Genomic DNA, 17,934 nt, shown 5'->3' with positions numbered 1-17,934 from the left:
GTAATTTATTTGGTACTTCGTGTTGCTATTCAAAACCTGTTTTGCATATATCATCTTTTCAGTGGCCTGGTATTAACTATGGCAGGGAAAAAACTCTAGCTCTAATAATTCTTGCCTAGCACTAATAATTCTTACCTTCTGTATCTGGAGGTATCTGAAACTCCCAACACAGTACATCATCCATTGGCTTCTACAGGATACTTCTAAATATTGGGGGGGAAAGGCAGGAAAACGAGATACTTCATTTCTTTGAAGTACCAGTGAGGATCTAATGACTGTTTTGTATGTCAAGATATTGTTTACATGTATGACAATGGATGGTGTTCTGTTAACCATACCCTTTTTCTTTGAAAATTTTCGTAATTTCTTTTTATTGTGGAAAATTTTAAAACAATTTCCATAGGAAAAGTTTATATCAGTAAAGACTGTGAGCATCTGAAGATTACACTGATTTAGCCTGTGCATGGATCAGTGATTGTATGATGTCGTCAATAGCCTGTCTGTCTTTCCTTCCCTCCCCTCCTTTTTTTTAATAAAGCCGCAGTTTAGGAGAGTGCATTTGGCAAAATGAAATAAAATGTCTCAAATGTCTGTTCTTGTATCGGTCTTGGTCTTTGTCCTTTCTCATTCTGAATGCTCGCTTTGCACCACTTCATTGCAAGGAACTCATATGTGAAATGGACTCCCTTCAGAAGGGGATATTGCATGATCTTTTTATGTTTCCTTTACATATTTTACTAACACTTATCATGTAGCTTATTAACACTTGTCTGTCTGAAACAGGCTACTGTATCAAGTTAAATGGATGTTTCATGATGCTGTCCTACCTTCCCTTATTTTTCTGTTCTTTATATCCAGGTCCTATCAGAAAGCAATAGTAATTTACGAACACCGAGAACTATTCTGGAACAAAAACAGAGTGGTCTAGGTATGTGCCTACAGTTGCCATTTTGTTTGATGTTAGCAGCTTTTATGTTAACAGCACCCAACAGTACTTGTTGTCGATAATATGTGCTGAGCGTCTGCCTACAAACTGGACAATTTTTCTGCGGAAAAGATTTTAGAATAAATTATCACTGAAAAGAAAAAAATTGTTTGAGACGGTTAACACTACTGACTCTGTACTGCTTGCAAAAGGTACACAGGATTATTTTTAACATAGATTTTCAAGATAATATTTTACAACTGAGTTTCTGTGTTTCACAAGAATCTTTTCAGTTGAAGTGGCCTGCACTGGAAACTGTTCTTTTCTTGAAAATTAATGTTTCCTGCTGTGGGTGGTTGATGGAATTGAAGGTGTTTTACCGAGGGGAGTGGGACAGGAGACAAACACCAATTTTCTTGATATATCAGGAGTTTTGCACACATTCCCTCTCCTAAAATCCATTTCTTCCTTTTAGCATTAGAATGAGTCACACTATAATTCAATGAGTTGTTTCAAATTCTTTTAATTCAGTTAGTACTTTTCTATTGCTTCTTTGAAACAGGCATACATATGGCTCATATGCAAAAATATGAAACTCTGCACTAGTGTAAATGAATATTGCTTTATTTCTGTGTGTCTTTTCATTGGAAAAATGAAGCTTAGAAAATGCATAAACTGTATGCATAACCTTAGAAGTAACTTTTCCTTTCTTTATAAAGATCTATATTTTTTATATATCTAATTTTTCTGTGATACTTTTCTCCCTATTATATTTTTCCTTGGTAACATGCTTATATCAGGTGCTCTTGTTTATTGAAGTCATGGTATTTTTTATTGTGTGCTTGCTGAAGTTAAACAACTTTTCTTTTGCCAACGTGTGACACAACATGGCTTGTGGAAGTTGATGTATTTCTGTGCTTAGATTAAGATGTTAGATTTGGTGTGAAAGGCTTTTGTCACAGACCAGGCACAATTTATTTTGGCTGTGATTGGTCACAAGTGCTAGTAATGTTTCCCCTCACCGAACCATTAAAAGTAATGAAAGGAAGTACCACTGGATATTTGGTTTTCAAAAAAAGTCTGCTGCTACTTATATAAATTGTAAAGGAAAAGTGAAGAAAACACTTCTCCTTTCAACTAATGGTAAAAACTAAAGGAAAAAAATGCAACATTTTTTTCCACTTTATTTATTGTTGTATGTAAATTTCATTTATAGTTGATTATAAAACTTATGTTTATATTTTTGTTTGTGGCTTTCAGTGATTTGTTAAAACTCCCATCCTAGTGGCAGAAGTATTACATGAGTTGTAACAAAAGTACTCTCGCATGGAGATGTGCAAAAGTTTTCACAGGAAAGGAAGCCAAGCAAAAGTTGGTGGAACATTTGGGTATTTTCAGTTTGAAACATTGTCAGTGATGGTAGCTTGAAATACCAATAGAGTATTTCCCATTTGGTTAACATTTTGTTGGGATTAGATGGGAAATATTTCCATATTAAGTCTGCGGAAGTGAACAAGTACTTCATTGCAACCTATTGTCTCAAAGGTTGATTTGGAGGAAAGCAATGGGCAATGTTTTTCCAGTTTGTATTTGTTTCAGAACTGCAGGCATTTAAACACACAACTTTCACATCATCATCATCACCATCTTGGTTTTGTTTTGTTGTTTTGGTTATGTTTACATTGATGCTAACTGGTAATTTTTCTTTACCAAAAGTGAAAACAGGACAAGAACTCACTTTGTTAAAGACAGTCCTCTCTTTGCACATAGAGCAGAGGGTGCTGTGTCATGAGTAGAAGCACAATAAATTATGGTAGTTTCAGCCTACAAGTACCACTCTGACATTACAAGCATATTGTGAACCTGTCCAAGGCACTGCCAAAAGCTGTCTTTTGTGTGGTAAGAGCCATATGCTTGCATGCTGCATGCATCCCCAATGTGAATGGACGAACACCTGGTTGTTGTATGTATTTTCTCTAACTCCCATCAGGGTCTCACTGTGCGGGCCTGTTTAGCACCTCAGTGCTCGGGGGTTCTTCAAGTGCACCTAACCTACAGGATTATGCTCGTACTCATCGTAAAAAGCTGACTTCTTCTGGCTTCATAGATGGTATGTGCACACTCTCGCACATGCACGCACAAATCCATGTGCCACATTAAACTTCTAAAGATGAAACTTAGGTTACTGATTTTACTGGAATCCTAGAATCCTTTGCCTTCGTATTAATTGTATGAGTTTCTGTTGCTTCTTTATTGCCCATAGCTTGCTCATGTTTGACTTAATAGCATAGTTAATTCTTGTTTCTGTCTTGAATTGAACACTAGCTCACAGACTTGTAATGTGTACCAGGAGACTTCAGCAAGTACATTTTTTTAAGTGAACTAAAATTTTGGTTTTGAAGTTCTTTACACTTTGGGTTTTATCAATACTTACTGGTCTTGAAATGAAGTAAATTACTTGCAGCATATACAAGGAATGAAAGAAACGATAAACTGCTAAGTTAAATACTGACGGTGAAAATTTTAGGATTCCTGACCTTTTTTTTCAGTGGGGTTTGGATTACAAAGGAGCAAGAGATTTTCAGTTTGGGGTAATCTTGGGTGGAGAAGAAAGTCTTACTAGATTTCAGAATGTAAAGATGACAAAGCACACCTTTATAACTCTGAGGTGAAACAGTATTCATGCTCCAATTCACTCTCCAATTCACTCCTCAGTGTTCAACTCTTACCTGATATAACCCTTGTATGCCAGAATCACCAGCTCATTCTGCTTGTTTTCATACACTTCATTACACATCTTGTAGTTATCAACAATCCACATTTTCTTCTTTTTAACATCTGTTTAGATTTTAGCCCTTTTCCTTGGTCCCTTCTGCATGCCACTCAGTTCTAATACCTTCTCATCCTTTATTTTTTTCTTTCTTCTTCCTTTCCTTTTTTAAAATGTCCCTCTTTTGGTAGCTGTTACAAATTTCAGGTACCTGTTTTTCTCTTTCTCAGACACCACACGCGGTTCTGCTGTTAAAAGGTTTTCTATCTCATTTGCTCGACACCCAACCAATGGTACGTTTTGCTTTTATTTTAAAGACAAAAACAAAAGGTTCCTTGCTTTATCCCTTTTATTTTTATTTCAAATACGGGGTGTACAATATCATCCAGCCATCTGTCGTTGCTAACTTCGAGCACAGCTCCAAATATATTTGTAATCATTAGATATCTATCCCTTCTTTACCATTCATTAGTATAAATACAACATCAAAAATCATTGCTTAAAAAAATCGTTGAAAAAAATGGAAGTTCTACTGTTAATCATAATTTCAATAATAAATTTTTCTCCCCAATTTCTTTTGTGATCAGACTGTATGGCAAAAGATAAAAACAGAATTAAATCTGATCTTTATTGGTCATACACTTCTTGATAGCTGCTGCTGCTTCTTTATCTTTCTCCTGCTGAGCTCCCTGAGCCTCCTGGTTCTAAAATAAATCACTGAACTGACAACTTGAGTCTAGGATTATCTTCTTGAACTGATGCTAAATTAAAACACTAAAGCAGAAGGTTTGGTTCTGTTCCTGCTAAATTGCTATGTTTATCCTCAGACAAAAATTTATTTTACTTATTATGCTTCTTTATGCATCAGATGTGCAAATTACTTAAATATTGCACTAAAAATCACAAGAGAGTTGCCTGTTGCTTACATTGATCTCTTGAGCTTCAGGAGTGAGAGTTAACTTGTCTTCAGTGTCCCATAGTTACAAAAAAAGTCTGGTTTACAACACAGGACAGAGGTATGTCTTTCTCTTCCTCAGCAAAATATTTCATGCTTGCCTTTCTATGTGATAGGCCCAAAATGTATCCTGTTCATGAAAGCTAGACTATCTCCAGCATCTGCCGGTTCTTACATACCTTCTTCCACATTTCTTCATTGCAGTTTTAAATTGCAGTTTTAAAATGTGCATGACTGCTGGCTGAGTACAGTGAGGGTGATATTAAAACTGCAGTGGAAATCACCAACATTTTCATATTAGATGCAAAATATATTTGCTTGGAAATAAGGTTCAAAACAGAAAAAAAAAGTGAGTTTTTGTTTTGCTTTTCTGAGAAGCAAAGTAGCCCTTTAGAATAGTCATTTGAATTCCAGAGTAACTTTTTGCACTGCAGTGTTTCTTGAAGGGAAACTGCTATAGTAAGGCTGAATTAATACCAATATGTTTGGCCAATTCTAGTGTCCTTTTTCAAGCAGGAAAGTTAGCGTTTCATTTTTTAACTCTAGACTCAAACCAAATAGTATTTCCAAAACACACAAAGCCAGAAAGTAAGAATTACTTTTGGGTATTAGTGTCTAATAATATGATCACTTTCTGTTCCTTCTAGCACTATGTTTTGTAACTGCATTCTTTAAAAAAGGATCTAAATTGCTTTTAATGAATGCATTGATTGTTCTGATTCATTTAATACAGCAGTTTAACCACACATCTTTTACAAGACTAATGCATGCTGTATGAGCTCCTGTGAAACCTCGGTACATTGCAGGTTTCCAAGGGTTTTATACTAACATAAGAACATAATTGATGTTGTTTTGTCTGTCTTCTGGGCAATCATTTTGATTCTCCTTATCCCTTTCACTCTGTTTTTTCTTATTTTTATGTTGTTATCACACCCTCTTAACTCATTTCAGACTACCCCCCCCCATCTTTAGTTCAAGGAACATGGTGAAACAAGTGTCTTCTGACAGTGCTTTACCTTATATTCTGGGCCTCTGTGCTGAACACCCACACCTCTTAAGGTGCTGGTCCATTTCCTCTGTGGAATTTCTAGGCTCCAGTGGTATGTCTCTATAGTTTTTAAATATAAGACAGCAGGGTGGCTTTTTGAGATGCTGCGTTAACCCTTTCATTGTCATGCCTTTTGATGGGGATGGTGCTTTGAGAATATATATAAAGCTCAAAGGCTGTTTTTTAGTTGGCAGGAAATTGCTTTATCAAAGGGATACTGTCAGGCTGCTTCACCATTTAAATTTAAATTTATTTCTCATAATATCAAAAAATATTTAAATAAAATACTGCAGATACATGTCCACAGTCTCTTTTAAGTCATGTTCTTTAGATGCAAAGATACAAGAACAGCATGCTGCGATATGGTTATCTGATAGCAGAACTGTCAAAACTGAAGAAAAACTTATGGAGGAGAAATTCCAGAAAGATAAAAACTTTTTCCCTTTTGTATTTTTATAGGACACAGGTGTATTTCGAAATTCGTTTCCGGTTTTCTGTAATACTTCACTAACAGTAGCAGTTATTACAAAATTAACCTGACATTATCCCACTACATTCTTGGCAAAAGTAAAAAGATAAATTCTTCTTCAAGTGATAGTGCCTTTTATGCCAGAGTAAAGAGACAAATCTTGTATTTTACTGTAATGCAAAGAAAGGGTTTGCGCTTTGCATGCATGCATAGTTATTTAGGATATTAATATTTATGCCAAACATCTTAGTGCTTACACTGAAGCTTAGCTACTGCCTTTATAGGAAAATAGAAATTAAGTATGTGGTGTTGTGTTTTTTGTACATGAAAAGCAAGTTTCCATTAAATGCAACATTTTATTTGTGATAAAAATGAAGCTTGTCTCCTTCAGCTGATTGTGTATTTGAAGCAACTGTCCCTCAAATTTTAGCACTGCCAAGGTGGATCCAAATATTGATATAGATATTTGAGGACTGAAATTTTGTTGAGCTCCTTCTCACTGAATGGGGAATTCTGGATATAACAGGAATATTGATACTTATTTTAGGGGAGGGAACAGTTTACAGTCATAATGCTATCTCTGATATGTACCTTGAACTGACATTCTAAGCATTACTTCATTAACTATTGTTTCTTCATTTAAATACCTTAAAAGAAATGTAACAAATTTACAATATTGAATTGCAAAGTTGTTATGTTACAACTGTATATTGAGAACACTAATGGACATATTTTTCTCTTCTGAAATGCTTTTGGACCAAGAGCTGTTCATTGAGTTATCAGATTTGCATCACTTTAGAGAACTGAAGGGGTTTTTTTCCCCCAATATTTTTAAATGCTTTTTAGAATGATAGTAATATGGATATGCATGGTTGCTGTATGATTGATACTAATGTAGAAAAAGCAAAGTCCAACAAATTTTTAGATACTGAGTTGCAATACTTAGCTGTTCTAATACATGAAACTTGTAGTCTTTTAAGTACTGTTTCTAAATGCATAAAGGTAGGTGTAAATCTGTTTTACAAAGTTTTACAAACTGTGTAACCTCAAGTTACAAAAGTGCTAACAGTGGTTTTCCTTGATATTGAAGGCAACAGATTTTTTTCACAGAATACTGAAGATGATAGAACGTGAATTCTGCAAATTTATTTATTGGAAGTTATAGCATTTCTAGCTTTTCTTTGGTAATAGTTGACAATATAGCTATCCTATTTTACCTGCATGAATGAGTTACGTATTTAGCATTGTGTTATGAGAATGGTATGCAAATGAGGATAAGAAATACCACCATATCCTTTTTTAAAATTTTTTTTAGTGATTTACTAAGTTTGTCTTCAAGTTATCTTTCCTGAACTGATTTGAGAGTAGAGCACAGATGTAATGTTTGAAGACCACTTTATATGTTCATAGGATTTGTATCTCATGGTATGTTACATAGAATCATAGAATCATGACACCTTTAGTACACTCTGGAAATGGGCACATCTCGATCCATCTCCTAGATTTTTGTGTCTGTGATTTCAGAAGTACTATGTCTGCATGTCAGCTGATTTAAAATGAGTACTTTTTATCATGCATTAATACTTGCCTGTGTAATAGCTTAAATCCTGTCTTATGTTTGGAAATCTTTTTATTTTATTATTATTTTTCTTTCAGGTTTTGAACTATATTCCATGGTGCCTTCTATTTGCCCTTTGGAAACTCTGCACAACTCCTTGTCTCTGAAGCAGGTGGATGAATTTCTTGCTTCTGTGGCTGCTCCATCAAGGGAAAATCTACAGGAGACATGTACTAAATTTAGTTTGTAATTACATTCATTTAATTTTTTAACTATTGCTTAGTTAATCGTTCCAATATTTTACAGCTATCAGGTAAATGAAGAATGCTGCTTTTAAAAAAAACCAAAATACGAGCATAAACTATAATTTTAGTTTTGGAGTATCCTTTTGTGATATGGACACCATCTTAATTGAAATAATGTCTCTGTTGACTGGGGTAGTCAATTAAGGATTTAATGACATCATAACTGGTTTATTTCCTCACATTGAGAACTCCTCCATACTGTTCAACTGAATTACAAGGGATGCTTTTTGGTAAATAATGCAGTATTTCCAGCTTTATAGTGCACTGTTGTCCTAGCAGTAACCTCAGCAGAGTAGTGTTGCCTTTTACATCTTAGAACTGTGTTATTTCCTGTTTCTTTCAATATTACTTGGGATTTGATGTATGGGGTGCCTGGCAGTTATGTAGTTCTCTGTAGATTGTGTTGCATGTTTAGTGTTTACGTGGTAACGAAATGAAAGCTGAGTTTTGTCCATGTGCATGTCTCAAGGAAGGTTATTTCCCATTGTGATTCTACTGCTGTGGCTTTGGCTGTGGTTTCAGTTAGATCAGATTTAACACACGGTAGGACGCTTACAATTCATGTATCAGGTGGTCTTCTGGAGGAAATGTCTAAAGACTAATGCTTTGATCTAAAAATTTGTACTTTCTAGTACAGATACAAAAATTACCTAACTGCTAGGATTTTTCCTTTTTTTCTATGACAAGAGTTTTCTCTTTTTTTCCTGTTTCTTAATTGTATTCAGTTTAAATCAGCAGCTAATTTGATAGAGTAGGCCTCTTCTATCTGTGAAGCAAGATAAGTGATGTAAGAAAACTGATGTTACTGAAAAAGAACTCAGGGAGGCTTAGGTGTTCCAAGCTATTTAAAGTGTTTTGTTAAACTGGTTAAGAATTTCAGGTCTCTTCAAAATCAGTTCAGAACTTAAAGCACGTGAAATGAAACTTCTATTTTTTTTTAAGCTGTCATACTTCTGTGGTAGTCTGGTTGTCACCTTTCTATAAAGGACTAGTTAGTTACTAGACTTGATGGAATTGAGGCCATAAGCATTTTGCTCTTCTTCTGCGTTCCTATAATATTTGGAAGTTGTCTAGAGAATAATGTATTCTATGTACTTTTTATAGGTGTTTCAGACTAAATGTCTATTCCAGTCCAATCTTCATAACCTACAGGAAGTAGCAGTTGTGTTACTGAATTTCAGTAACAGCTGCTTTACCAAAAGTCCAGAAAAAGCACAATTGCTACTTCCTATACGTTATGAAGTTAGTGTATAATTTTCTGAGATGAAAAGGAGAGTTTTAGATTTGTCCTTCATGCTTTGAAACTTTTGACACTAGAATCAAAAATCAGTAGCCGAGCTGCAGGTTGTACAACTGTGGCATCTATATTCGTGGACAGATAGACAGCTCTGTAGGTGCTATTTTTAACATTTTGCTAAGGCAAGAGTATTTCCAATATTAATGATGTGTATCTTTTCACTTCCCCTCCGCTTCCCCATTTCAGCTTCTCCAACTTACATGATTCCACTGTCAGGGAGAAAAATTTCTTTAAATACATATACCCCTGCGAAAATTCAGCCAACACCACTTGAAACTTTGCCTGAAAGGCTAGCAATAGAGAAACCAACCTCATGTAAGTAATTTTTTACAAGGCAGAATGTCTGGCTTGATTCATTATTTTCTTACATAATTTCTTAAGGCAGCTACTTCTTAACATTCCTTGTCTATGTAAGTGGGATCATTTTATGGGTCAGCAAGAACTCAGTTGCACAAATAGTTATAGCAGAAAATTGCATTAATGATTACTTTCTCTTAGAAGTGTTTGAAAGAATTTCTACAGCCTTAAAATGCTTGATGGGGTTTTATTTTTAAGTATGGCAGTGTTTCCAGCTATCTCCAAGTAAGACAAGCAAAGGGAACTTTCTTATTTAAAAGACAGAATTTCTAAGGTGTTTTCTGAACATGTACCATACAATTCTGTGATCAGGTTCCTATAGCTGCCTATAACACGATGATGCATTCAGTCATTAGTTCATGCAGTCTGAACTGCTGGCCATCTGCACTGTCTGCTTTTGGATGGTTGTGCTGTTGCAAAAGACCTCTGAAAGAAAATGTCATTGCATTTCTGTTTTCATTACAATGTAGCACTGTGTGTGTTTCCATGCTAGGTAACGTGTATTGTTCTTGCTTTTGATGCTTTTTAGCATGAATAGTCTCATGGATATTTTAAAAAAAAAAAAAAGTTTGTAAAATCTTTTTTTCTTTTATTTCTACAGCAGTCCCTGGATCTTCTGTTAGTGTACCTAACGTTAAGCTATCTCTTGAAGAGGCCTCGCTAGATGTAGAACTTAGTGGTGAATCTCTTCCTGAGAAGAAATGATCAGACAAAACTGGAAGCAACTTCTCAAACAAATCTTTAGTGAGCATTTACGGAGCTTTCAACTACTGTCTGCGGTTCACAGTGCACTTAATCTTTAGGTTATATGTGGTTAACTAGTGTGCACGCTACATCTTTAGGTCAAATGTCTTTTCTCATTTTCTAAAACATTTCAGGAAAAATATTTATTTATCAGTTTGAACTGCACACCTTTAATGGAAAAGCTGCACATGAACCTTTTCAGTTTCTTCACATATTTAGTGTAAACTATACAAAAAGAAAATACCAATGCATTGGAATGTGTTACAGTGGCTCTGTCGACGTCACTGAACTGAAGGCATTGTCTGTTGTCATTATAAACTTCTATTTTCAGGGGTTTATAATTTCCCTGTGAATTTCTTTTGTGGGCTGAAATGTAACACACATCTTGGATAGAAACTTTTTTTTTAAATTTATAACTACATTTCCAATGAGGTCTCTTTGAAGATAAGCAGATGTTTTCTGCAGTTTAGTTATTTTATATCATGTATGCTGCAATAATTAATGTGTCATCACTTCTGACTGTCATTAGTTTTGTTCTGTGTTTACATCAGACCTGTAACATTCAAATATACCATTCTCTTTTGTTTAGTGTACATGCTTGTATATGGGTACCTACCTGTATATCATCCTGGGGATAAAACCATCTTTTTTTATGTTTTTATCAAAACCTTCTTTTGTCTACTAAAAAGGACAGTTTTATTTGTTTTGCCATGTGTTTCTACAAAAAGGTGGTATTCAAGAGGAGGTTTTGTAGAAAGAGACATGGTTACAGCTGGTCTGCTAGTAAGTTTATCCTAAGAATTGTAAATAGTCCACATATGCTTTATTATCATCCCTTCAGAGGAGAGAGGGGCTGCGGTCTACGAGAACTCAGTGCTTATTATTTTTGAGAAATACTCAGGATTCCTTGTGTCCTGGGAGTTTTCGTACCTCTCTCCTTCCAACCTATGCTCTCAGAAAGAAACAAAAAGATGATAAAGATTTTATAAGAGCTCTGAGAAGCGTTAGTAGTCAGTGGAACATTGAGTTACAGGGATATGTAGAGTAATCATCTAGTCTCAGCAATTCTTGTGATTCTTATCTGGCATGAGAAGTTATTGAATTATTATAGTTATCCCAAATGTATGAAAATATTGTCCACTTTTGTAAGTTCAAGTGGCTAATGGACTTCATAAACTAAAGTGAGATAATTCTTTTCACATTCAAGTTGCAGAAGATGTAGCTTCCAAGGAATATTTTTAAGTCCCTACTTTAAGTCCCTTACTCAAATCCAGAGCGAGTGCAACTACAATTACATTCACTTTGCCACAGGATCTGTTTTCAGTTTTTGCCACACATGAAATGGCTTCAGCAGACTAATTCTAAAAATGCTGGTTAAATAGCAAAAATATTAAGAGTTTCACAGCTATATGCTTAAAACATTTCATTTTCTGTAGTGTAATTGTGTTATTGACAGTGTCAGTCTTGCACACAACTGAATGTACATTTGTTTACCATTAAAAAAACCCCAAACTGTTAAAGTATGTGTATCATTCCAGTCAACCAAAGCCATGGCATAACTTTTTTTTATGTGCACTTAAATAAAAACAAGGTCACTCGCAGCTTCTGTCCATTTTGTTTTCTTTCAAAAGTATCCATGAAGTACAATGAGTAGTTGACTCCATAATCCAGTGAAAAATAATTTGCAAATAAGCCATTAATGCAAAAATAAGACAGAATTTCTCTTGGCACTAAGGGACGTGACTTAGAAGAAGTGAGGATTTACCATTTTATACTGAAACCACTCCTTTAAAAAAGTAAATGATGGTCACATATTCTGCAGTGCCTTCTCATGTTCCAGAACAGTTAACGTTAGATGCTGAACCACTGTGACTGGTTTTCTATTACCTATTACTACTCTGGCAATGAGACAGAGCGTGAACTGACTTGAATGTGTTTTTAATTCAATTTCCTTATGCAATTGGACTCTCTCACATTAAACTTTTTTGAACTCTAGATCCTGTTCCAGCCAGATATAACAAAGGTGAAAGAGTAAGTTCACAGAAAATCAGTGGTTGAATATGACTACCACCCAGAAACATAGTTTTAAGTAAATATTCCTTCAAAAAGAAAGCATCGTTACCAAACAGACCAAAGCACAAAAACATTTGTAAAAACTCCAAAAATTCTTTCTAAATATTGTTTTACCTGTCTTACGTTTCCTTATTATAATGAAAGCATAATTATATTGGTGAGTAGAATTTGTTAAAGCACATGTGCTTTCATAGTTCAGTTTTGTAAAAATCCATGTAAACAAGCCTAGGGAGGTATGCATACAAAAAACTATGATCATACGTATAGCACCAAAACTCACAAAGTTCAAAGGAAGATGACAGAAGAGATCTAAAAAAGACTTTTCATAGGTATTTCAATACAATAGACTATTAAAGTGGCAGAATGTTAGGATTTAACACTGTTTTCTGTCATCTGACACAGAAACATAATGTTCCTTTATTTTTCTTGTATTTCTCCTTTATCAGTTTACAGCAATCATATTATTGATAGACCCATAAGTAACTTGCTGGATAAAGAAACTGCAAAAACTTTTCCAAAATATCAGTTCTGGAAGAACTGGTAGAAGAAAAGAATGATATGTACTAAACATTTATAGATAAAGCAGTAAAACCCAGCATACTCTAGACCATGTACTTTGTTATCTCCAGCAGCTTTCTAAATACTAATTTTTAAATGTAACAGTCCTGTGGTCCAACCCAATACAGTTCTGTTAAGAACAACAAAGACAGCATTCCAGGTCTGAAGTTACTGTAAAATAGCTAGCTGGGGATCAGGCACAAATCTTCAAAGGATGTGCAGTTCTGTCTCTGGTCCCTCTGTCTTCTTTCAGTGAATAATCTGAGGTACTATACAGTGTAAGAGCCATGCAAATCATCTCTACTTCAGAGACAAATTCTATTTGCAGCTCACACTATAATAAACTCTGAAAGAGTTTCACTTCACTCTCCAATAAAAATCTTGGAGACATTAACGTGTGTGTGAGTGGCGTCAAATGTGGTCCTTTGACAAGTAGGATGCACTAAATACACAAAACATTCATACTATATGTTGTGGTTTAGGCCCATCAGGGAACAACAACCACAATTAGCCTCGAGTACCAAAGAGGCTGAGAATTGCTCGAGGGCAGGGAGAGCTTAATTGCCGCTTAAGGATCAGGACAAAACAGACCAGGCTACTCGGTTTGGGGAAGAAAACAGAGAAACAATTTAATGCAACATCAACTAAAACATACCCCCAAAAACCCAAAACATAACCAAAATGAAACAACACAGACTAATACATCAATGAAGAGTCTAACCAGCCTTTTTAAGTACACCTTCTTGCCACACCTCCCCTCTTCCCGGGCTCAGAGCCCTGATCCCGGGGTTTTTACCCTGTCCCCTCCTGAACGGTTCTGGGGGGGGCAGGCAGTGGGGATTTCAGTTAGTCTGTTCCCGATAGCTTCTGCCGTTTGTCCCTCCTCAGGACAGGTGAACTCCACACCAGTCCTCCCTGCAAGTCCATGGGGTAACTCACACGCATGGCAGACCTGCACGGGCTGCTCCGACGCGCATTTATCCCAAAGGCTGCAGCTCCTCTCTGCCTCTCGTGTGGGGCTGCTCTGCGGCGCGCAGGCTCTCCAGCACGGCCTGGGCCATGGCCGTCTCCCCACACATTCCCTCGCCTGTCCGGGCTCACTCACACGGAGCTGCTGGTAACTCACGGTCCTGCCATGGATCTCCAAAGATTGCAGGGGCACAGCTTGCATTCTTGCCACGGCTTGCAGAGGAGTCTCTGGTCTATTGCTTCTCCTTCCTTCCTCCTTCTCTGGCTGAAGGATCCGCGTAGTCGCCTCCATCTTGTATCACTCTTACACCTCCTGACTCACATTCCGAATTCCTGTCCCCTAAATAGCGATCGCAGAGGCGCCAGATTGGCCCAGCCGGGCCGGAGGTGGGTCTGAACCCAGGAGCCGGGGGAGAGTCAGCAAACTCTTTACCGGGTCTTCACTGCAACCCGCTCCCCCTGTTACTAAGCCAAAAGCTGCTCCTTGCTAAACCAGAACACTATAAAACAGGTAGAAGCTAGTGTTATAAAGACCTTACAAGAATCTGGTAGTCTTTGCACTGATACAAAAACAATTATTCATCAAAAAAAAAGCCCAACCCATGGATGAAAACCTTTGTCACCACACACCATAATGTATGAATGTATTTTGCAGAACTAGACTTCTAGTCCAGACTTCTAAGAATTACAAATTTTCATGTGATCTACTAAGGGAAGAATCAGCTTTCAGAATTAACACTGAACATCCTCATTGAAAAGCTCAGCAGTGTGTGTTGGATGAGTGGATGGTGAGGTAGATCAAGAATTGGCTGAATGACAGAGCCCACAGAGCGGTCAAGTTGGAGGCCTGTGGCCAGTGCGTTTCCACAGGTGGTGGTTCTGGGGCCAGTCTCATTCAACATCTTCATCAATGACCTGGATGAGGGGACAGAGTGTACCCTCAACAAGTTGACTGATTACACCAAACTGGGAGGATTGGCTAATTCACCAGAAGGCTGTGCTGCCATTCAGCAGGATCTCGACCGACTTGAGAGTTGGATAGAAAGGAACATCATGAGGTTCAACAAGTGCAGAGTCCTGCATCTGGGGAGAAACATCCCCATGCGCCAGTACAGGCTGAAGTTGACCTGCAGGAGAGCAGCTCTGTGGAGAGAGACCTAAGAGTTGTGGTTGATAATAAACTAACCATGAGCCAGCATTGTGCCCTCATGGCCAAGAAGGCCAACGCATCCTGGGATGCCTCAAGAAGAGTGTGTCCAGCAGGTCAAGGGAGGTTCTGCTCCCCCTCTACTCTGCAGTGGTGAGGCTTCATCTGGAGTACTGTGTTCAGTTCTGGTCTGCCCAGCGCAAGAGGGACAGGGAACTTCTGGAAAGAGTCCACCACAGGGCCACAAAGATGATCAGGGGACTGGAACATCTTTCATATGAAGAAAGGTTGTGGGATCAGGAACTGTTCAGCCTGGAGGAGACTGAGGAGGGACCTCATTAATGCTTGGTGCATGTCAAGAGGACGGGGCAACAGGTTTTTTTCTGTTGTCTTAAGTGATAAGACTAGGAGTAACAGACAAAAGCTCAACAATGGACAAAAACACAAAAAGTTTCACTTAAGGAAAAACTCCCTGGTACAGGCTGCCCAGGGAGGCTGCGGATTCGTCTTCCATAGAGGTTTTCAGTCTCCCCTGGACACATTCCTATGTCACTTGGTCTTGGCAGACCTGTGTGAGCAGTGGGGTTAGACTAGATAATCCCTAAAGGTCTCTTCCAACCCCTACCATCCTGTGATTCAATGACTAGAAATCTTTTGTTTTTTCCTTTGTCCAAGCTATACTAAGATGAGTGTATTATTCTGTCATAAAACTGCTGAAAATGTGGAACTTTTAAGTGGAAATTATGATGTCTAGTGGCATACTCCTTTTGAAAAAAAGAGACTAATTTGGTGATAATTGCTCTGATCTAAACAAGATTATGTGGTTGACAGATTATAGAGAGATTGTTTGTTTTAATCAAGTGATAGAACTGCAGGAAAGGAAATTCCCATATTTTTACATGGCTATGTCAAGATGAGCCTGAAAGGGAGGTATATTAGGCTATTTTTCTCTGGATGCATCTTATACCTAATGTGTTTTTGAGAAAACCACTTTTTCTGCAGCATTCTTGACATATATAATCTGATATCTAAGTAGAATGGAAATACCATCAAAGCCATTTTCTGATGCATTGCACTTAAAGTCAGTAAGAGAGACAAAAGTCACCAACAAGGGAAAATAAATTAATTTGGTGATGCGTGTTTTGTACCAGATCAAGAAATCTCCTAATATAATTGCAGTACCTTTGTTTCCAACAAGGACTACTTGTTCTGGGTGTTGTAGGTGTCCAGAAGATCTCGGGTTGTAATGCGAGAGGTGGAGGGTACAGAAGAGGTGGGCACAGGGTAGAGTGAAAGGAGGTGCTTGTGTTAGCAGATAAAAGCACAGCACGTGGTGTAAACAATTAGTTGGAGTAAAGCATCATCCATACTGAGTATGCAGTGATCTTGTCCCCTTAGCGGGGGTGGGCTGAGTGATCTGTGTAGGCGGCCTGGTGATGTTGCTGGTAGTGGCAACACTGGGTGCACACATTTCACTGAATCTCCTAACATGTCTCTCCAGAAAAGGGAATAACTACTTCTCTCATAAGGTTGTTATTTACTTTTTACTAGTATAAATACTAAAATTCCTGTGAAACTTTAAAAATCTGACTATTTTAGACCTTCTGTCTTTGGATTCTTGGTAACTTTTTTAATTCTCTTTAGGGTGAGGGATGGGTATATATTAAGACTGAAAACATTGAATCTCAAGCCTCATAAATTATTTTAAAGGACTACTCAGGGAAATATTTTTAACAACTTACGAGTCTTAACTAAGAGTCTGTAGTCATTTTGAAAGAGCACGTCCACAATAAATTTGGAGGTTTGCAAAGGAGAAAATCAAATCAAAAGGATTCAAAAGACTGAAATTACGTATTTGAAATAGAATGAAAAAAAATCATGTATTTCTGCCTTTTCTAGATTAAATATTAGTTCTGAATATGTAAACACTGACTCAAACAGTGTGCAGTTCTGAGCCCCCTAATTTAAGATGGATGTGACAGTCTTTAAATGCATCCAGAAGAGAGCAACCTAGGTGGTGGTAGGGCTGGAAGAGTGAGGAGTGACCTCATTGCTCTCTACAGCTTCCTGAGTAGGGGAAGTGGAGAGAGAGGTGCTCAGCTCTTCTCCTTGGGTTCCAGTGACAGAACACATGGGAATGGTTCAAAGCTGTACTAGGGGAGGTTTAGATTGGGCATTTCTTTCCCTGCAGGGTGGTCAGACACTGACACAGGCTTCCTAGAGGGGTGGTCATTGCCCCAGGCCTGTCAGTGTTTAAAAGGCATTTGGACAATGCATTTTATAACATGCTTTAACTTTTGGACATCCCTGGATTGGCCAGACAGTTGGACTAGATGGTCACTTTGGGTCTCTTCCAACTGAACGATTATGTTCTATTCTGTTCTGTTCTATTGTAAACTCTTTTCCTGTACATTTTACACTCAATCCAAAAACAATAAAGTTTAAAAGGTTCATAGGAACAGAGAATAATTTAGACTGGAAAAGGCCTCAAGAAATCTCTAGTCCAACCTCTTGCTCACATCAAGATTGTCTCTGAGACCAGACCAGGTTACCTAGCACTTCACCTAGTTTGCACTAGAGAACGTTGAATGATGGAGACTGCACCACCTCTGTGAGCAACTTAGTCTAACCATGAACATGTCTTCATCACTCCTCTATCTTATTTAGTAGATTTACATTTTGATTTTGCTGTTTACTTAGGTTCACTTACAGACCTAGAGCAACATTAGCAAGGACTTTCTGTTACCTGCTGTACAAGC

At 37.3% G+C, this 17,934-nt stretch overlaps 1 protein-coding gene across 11 annotated transcripts in view; it reads left to right on the top strand.

Annotated features, from left to right (window-relative positions):
* Positions 1–12,029, top strand: part of PPIP5K2 (diphosphoinositol pentakisphosphate kinase 2) — a 66,362-nt gene extending 54,333 nt beyond the window's left edge. For 6 of the 11 annotated variants that reach the window (XM_062019510.1, XM_062019516.1, XM_062019513.1 and 3 more), the window contains 6 exons: positions 859–928; positions 2,916–3,035; positions 3,926–3,988; positions 7,824–7,955; positions 9,514–9,642; positions 10,286–12,029. In XM_062019510.1, the coding sequence (XP_061875494.1) occupies positions 859–928; positions 2,916–3,035; positions 3,926–3,988; positions 7,824–7,955; positions 9,514–9,642; positions 10,286–10,389 (618 nt within the window). In that variant the 3' untranslated portion in view covers positions 10,390–12,029. The remainder of the gene's footprint in view (positions 1–858; positions 929–2,915; positions 3,036–3,925; positions 3,989–7,823; positions 7,956–9,513; positions 9,643–10,285) is intronic. The other 5 variants (XM_062019519.1, XM_062019518.1, XM_062019517.1 and 2 more) reach the window with 3 other exon arrangements.
* Positions 12,030–17,934: the final 5,905 nt, after the last annotated feature.

Source organism: Colius striatus, chromosome Z (genome assembly GCF_028858725.1).
Source record: "Colius striatus isolate bColStr4 chromosome Z, bColStr4.1.hap1, whole genome shotgun sequence".
Classification (NCBI taxonomy): Eukaryota; Metazoa; Chordata; class Aves; order Coliiformes; family Coliidae; genus Colius; species Colius striatus.
This window is presented reverse-complemented; position numbering and strand designations above follow the sequence as displayed.